This window comes from Gymnodraco acuticeps, unplaced genomic scaffold (genome assembly GCF_902827175.1).
Source record: "Gymnodraco acuticeps unplaced genomic scaffold, fGymAcu1.1, whole genome shotgun sequence".
NCBI classification, from domain to species: domain Eukaryota; kingdom Metazoa; phylum Chordata; class Actinopteri; order Perciformes; family Bathydraconidae; genus Gymnodraco; species Gymnodraco acuticeps.
Window position 1 is genome coordinate 272,727 of NW_022990413.1, and position 6,000 is coordinate 278,726.

The 6,000-nt window shown below is 40.2% G+C and overlaps 1 protein-coding gene across 8 annotated transcripts in view; it reads left to right on the forward strand.

The window, feature by feature from the left end:
- Positions 1 to 5,581, forward strand: part of relch (RAB11 binding and LisH domain, coiled-coil and HEAT repeat containing) — a 33,519-nt gene extending 27,938 nt beyond the window's left edge. For all 8 annotated transcript variants that reach the window (XM_034224936.1, XM_034224939.1, XM_034224940.1 and 5 more), the window contains 3 exons: positions 1,539 to 1,627; positions 2,480 to 2,550; positions 4,364 to 5,581. In XM_034224936.1, the coding sequence (XP_034080827.1) occupies positions 1,539 to 1,627; positions 2,480 to 2,550; positions 4,364 to 4,484 (281 nt within the window). In that variant the 3' untranslated portion in view covers positions 4,485 to 5,581. The remainder of the gene's footprint in view (positions 1 to 1,538; positions 1,628 to 2,479; positions 2,551 to 4,363) is intronic.
- Positions 5,582 to 6,000: the final 419 nt, after the last annotated feature.

Below are 6,000 nucleotides of genomic sequence, written 5' to 3' on the forward strand. Positions count from 1 at the left end.
GGGGCTGAGGTAATTACAGGCTTGGTTAAGCAAAGGAAAGGATGAGAGAGGGAGAAGGAGCGTGAGAGGAGGAAAGGACTGAACAGCAACTCCAATTCTTAGAAACAGTTCCCAGGATAAGACTCACGTTTACATTACCTCTGTCTCTGTCCTGCTGATTGTTTCTCCTTCTTGCTTTCTCAGTCTTTTTTTCCTCTCTCTACTCCAGCAACCCCACCCCTCACACACACACACACTCTGAGGAGAGCTGGTCTGAGGTTCATTCCTGTGGATCTTTGTCAAGCTGTGATTTCACAGTGCAGTAGTGTCCAGGAGGTATAGCCCTAACCTCAGAGGCTTTACCTCCCACTGCACTCCTTTCTCATGTAATCAGTGCAAAAACCTCTGAAACTGTGCATTCCCATATCTAAAAATATGAATGTATGCACTCCCTCTGCCATATAGCTCCTCTGGCCATGACAGGTGGCAGAACACATACAGTCCTGGACAAAGTACTATTGTGCTGGAAACTTCATTTGGTGCCATATACCAATACACTTATTTTAGGAAGGCTTGTACATTCGAAGACAAATATTTTCTCAACTATTTCGTTTTTAGTGAGACATATTTCTTTAATATTTTGAAGTAAACTCCTCCCTTCTGGTAATGCTTGGAAGCACTAACCCAAATAATATGTTTAACTGCTTGGCCTTGAAAACACCATACTTTGTAGTTTCCATGTCTATAAATGTAGTGATAAAAACAAGAAAGTCTGGAAAGATAAGGCATTACATATCTACTCCTAAATTAAAATATAAATGTGTTTTCTACTCACATCTGGACTATTTATCATAGTCCTCATTAACTTTGTTACCATCCGCCTCCCTGACTGGTTACCAGCAACAGTGCAGCTGGTATTGTTTTCATATTCTTTGTGTCTCATCATTGCAAAATATAGTTCTTGAAACACCTTCTGCAGCGGGGCCTACCACAAAAGTGATTTTGCATACACCGCTATCTGCCTACGATTTTGTCGCAGCGATAGGAACCGTGTTAGATGCACTCCATAGTTTCTCATTGAATAAAATCACACTGTAGTGTACATTTATATATTCAGTTTAATATTTAATATTCCATCCGTCACATACGTATGTATATATAATACCTTGCTTTATATCTTGTTATTGTTCATTTGTAAATTCAACATGTATATTTTCTACCTTCTTGTCTTGTAATTTGTATTGTACAATGCCATGTCTTTTATGCTGCTGCAACACAAACATTTCCCAAATTGGGATCAATAAAGAACCATCTTATCTTAATCACTATGTGTAGTTGTGATCAAAATCAGGGTTGAATTTGAAGATGGGTGTGGTCTGAGCAACCAATTTACACCCCTGGTCCGATTTGACAATGATTGCAAGGTGGTCTCTATTTAAAATATATGTTTAGTTGCAGTAGGTTCAGTTAAATAGGTTGTTTTGCTCTCTTATCCACGGAGATGCACGGTGCTTTGGATCCACTGGTTATTTCATTTCAGTCCTTAACTTCCTGTGCAGTTATTTCTGAGGAGGTGATGCTCAACCACTTCCTGCCGGGCCTCAGGTGTCTCCGGACTGACATGGAACAACTCTCACCTGAGCACGAGGTCAGGAGACCCTCACACAGGGGAGGGGTTGATACACATTCACACACTCACAATGCACGCATGTTAGGCCAGACTGTCTCCCTCTTCATATCTTTCTCACACACTCACACACACACACCTCTGCAATTTTTTATTTGTGTCTCGGAATCTCATGCGATCTATTTCATGTGAGCATTTTCCCAAGGTGACTAATGATCAGCTGATTGTTTTCCTCTGAACACATCTGCTCTGTCTGCACAGTCTGCATACCAGATTCTGAGACAGGAATTATTTTTCCAACTGCAACTTTCATGCATGTACAAATAGATAAAGATGTTTTTATTCTTGCCATGTTTGGATATAATTACACCCCTTGTCTTTTACCACTTCAGTAGTTAACACATGTTTTGTATTGACACATTATGAAATATCAAGATTCTACGGAAGCCCTGAGACGCAATTAGGTAAAATTGGGTTTATAAATGAACAGGTAGAGTAAAAAGCTACTTTTAGTGGTTGCTTTTAATATCATTAACCTATATGTATCGTGTGTGTAGAGTTTATGGATGGTTTAAAACTCACCTAAGAGAAAACATGAATTTAGTGGGCTAGTTGTGCTCTTCATCCTCTTGAGGCAGAAATGATTTACTATAACAACCATTTAGGAAAAATTCTTCTAAAAATAAATCACCTGCCAAAACCTATAAAATCGTTTTGTTCCCATCTATTTAGGGATATGGCAAAAATGATCTGTATAAAACCATCTGTTCTTAGATCATAAACACCGGAAATAAAACAATTTGCCTCTCAGTGTTTCCATAAGATTCAGTCTGACTCCTTAATACATGTTGTCTCTTTTTGTATCCTCAACAGGGCATTCTGAGTTCCATGATCAAAGAGTGTGAAATCAAGATTGAAAACCGAGGAATGGCAGACGCACAAGGGTGAGAAAAAGCAACGTCCTATTCACACCATCACATCTTCTTAAACACGGTTTCAATACTGTTTTTCATTACATGAGACGCAGTGACAGCTACAAGTGATGACTTTAAGTGGCAGTTAGGAAAAGTGAGAAGTATTCCTACTGTGAGGAGAGAGGTCACCTAACAGTGTTGGGACTGGGCCCATTTTTTGTGGGTTAATACCCCGGGGGAGAGGAGAACATGTGAGAATGTTGGACCACACTCATTATGCGGGTATCTTCACAGAGAGAGCAGAAAATGTTGTTTGGAAAGCCTTTGGATCCCAGCCATACTGTGGGTGTCCTTTAAAACATGTTTCTCCCATCTTGTTAACATGTGTTCGGGCTCATTAAAAAGCGTTCATATATGGATGTCAGAAGTGGCTATGTGTCTGCTTCTCCCTGTGCGCGCTCTCTGTGTTTTGGGTGTGTTTCCCCCAAAAACCCTCAGTTAAACTCTGAGGTTAAATTCTCTGTGTTTGTGCCGAGAAAATTGTGTTCTCTTTCATTTTGGTGAGACAACTCTGTCATGACCGAAAGAACGAGATCGCGGATACAAGCGGCCGAGATGGGTTTTCTCCGCAGGGTGGCTGGTGTCTCCCTTAGGGATAAGGTGAGAAGTTCGGTCATCAGGGAGGGACTCGGAGTTGAGCCGCTCCTCCTTCGCGTCGAAAGGAGCCAGTTGAGGTGGTTCGGGCACCTAGTTAGGATGCCACCTGGGCGCCTCCCTAGGGAGGTGTTCCAGGCACGTCCAGCTGGGAAGAGACCAAGGGGTAGACCTAGGACCAGGTGGAGGGATTATATCTCTTCGCTGGCCTGGGAGCGCCTTGGGATCCCCCAGTCAGAGCTGGTTGATGTCGCCAGGGAAAAGAAAGTTTGGGGCTCTCTGCTGGAACTGCTACCCCCGAGACCCGACCACGGATAAGCGGGAGAAGATGGATGGATGGATGGAACTCTGTCTTTGACGTTTAATACAATAAATGATCAATTGGATCTTTTGAGGAATGTTGACCTTATTTGCCCCAGTGCGATCGTTGCTTTCACCCTGGGATGAAATATTCCAAAGCACTCAGGCTTCACATAGCAGAGGTGTAATTCTTTGTAGCTTGTTTACATGCACAATGGAAACTAAATCACAGTATAGTATGTCCATAATGTTATCAACTCCATAAATTCATGTTGAACACTTTCATGCATACAAAAAATGTATATTTGTAGAAAAAAAGTCATAGTATAGTTTGTTAAAAAGAATTAAAAACATAGTAGAAAATGTTTAAGATATCATACATTTTAATGAAATAAATTCAGTTTATATGTTAAAAATGCATTTCACTTGTTCATGGACCTTTCTTCAAAAATAAATTGCCAAGATTATTCAAACAGATAAAGTGATACACACAGGAAAGTTAAGGCCACAAAATATGATCCAGACAAACAGTTTTGTCCTTGTATAATAACTAAGTGATGGTGTTATTCTTTCAAAACCTGTAACCTCTGCGATTAACCGTCTGTTGAGCAATGCTTGTTATTTAGCCGTTCCACTGCATCACTGTGAATGCCAGCTAACTAAAAAGAGGAACTTGTGGAGCCGTTAGACTGTAAAAATCAGGAGGGGCTGTATTAGCAAACAGCTTTTCCCTCTAAAGAAGTAGAGTAAAGGCCGACTGAAGCTCGTCAACAGATAGGAGGATTGTCTTGTTGTTTCTGTTATGCTTTTATTTCTGTTTTCCAGTCCAGATAACCTTGCTTCATCATGGTCAAATTCATCCTTTACACCATGTTTTTTTATCTCACAGCTCAATGTCCATTGCCTCCAGTTTGGTGGGCGAGGATGCCAAGACCAAGTTCCTGAGCAAGATGGGTCAGCTGACCACGTCTGGAGCCATGCTGGCCAACGTCTTCCAGAGGAAGAAGTGATCTCTACACTGACGACCCCCTGCTGGCTTCGGGAGCTTTTCATTCTACTGGAAAAAGCATTGGTTCAGCTTAAAGTAGACATGTATTGTTTTTTCAATCTCAAGAAATGAAGGTTTGCTGAAAGTTGTGTTGGTTTAAAATCAGTGCAGAAATACTTAAAGCTGAAAATCAATGTTTTTTTGCAGTGAACGTTTTTCCCTCTGCTCATATTCTTCTACTTAATCATGGCGATGGCATCGTCCAGGACGAGGGATTTGCTTTTATGAATTAGTGGTGTCAACATTGTCATTTCAGAAAGATGGACTGGAAGAACAGTGTAGACGCACCCAAAGTGAAGGTTTCCTGGACTTGAAAGTATGAATTTAAGTTGATTTCAGTGCAGTACTTCCTGTATCAGAAGAGCTTCACTCATCTCTGAGAAACTCTGAGCACGGCCTGCTGGATTTAATCTAGAATTTCAAACGGCAGTTGTGCGATAGATGCACTGACTTGCATTTGTTGTAGAATAATGATTCTAATTGACAACAAAACGGCTCTGCCTTGTACAGTGTATCTGTACTACTCGGAAGTATCGCATACTTGAAGCTATAAATCTTATGTCTTGCCTTTATTTCATCAGTCTGACTGTTTTTTTCTTTTGACAGGTTCTGTTTTATAACTTATTTATGTCTTAATGAAAAAAACCTTATTCCAACTTCCAAAGAAATTTGCACTTCACTTGTTCTTTATTATATACACTATCTATATATATTTGTTTTAATTCAGAGTCTTATACATAATGAACATTATCACTACTGTTGTTGGATTTATTTGATCCGTTTTGGCATTGTGAAGTTGAAGAGAACACTGACCTTGTTATTCCCTCAGTCCGTTGCATCTTGTCTGTGTTGCAGTGTCTCTGATAATTGTATTTTTATTTTTTTTCTGAAGTGGGTATTTGGTTCTATTTTTTGTTGTTGTTCTTTTTCAATATGCTCTGAGAAACGGTAAATAACTGTATCATACACTGAACTAAAGAGTATGGTACTCATTATGTATATTTGAAATCGGTGTCATGGTTTAATAAAAGATGGACATGAGTTGTGTACTTAAATATACTTCTGGAGGCCTCATTGAATGTCTGCACACTGTTTTCAAGTTCTGATTATGGCTCAAAGTGTCGGCAGGTGTTGAAGGCTGTAAAAGAAGTCACTCCACAGACAAACACGCACTCCGTCTGTCCTGGCCCCTCTCATCCAACCCTTTGATGTGCTCTATTGTCTGCTTAGTACAACAAACCAAAGTCCGTCTTAAGGGGACATTCCCAACAACTTACTACAGATATGAGAACAGAAGTAAAAGCTCAGATCTGCCGGCAAGATTGCACTTTCTATCCATGCTATCTGTACTTTAAACAATGAGGTTAACTATGGCCTTAAAAGAGGACTATTGTTTCACCTCGAAGGAATTAAACGGAGCTATCAAAGCACAGTCAATCTTTAAGAGCTGTACTTATGTAGTGGTTGAACAAAACGAG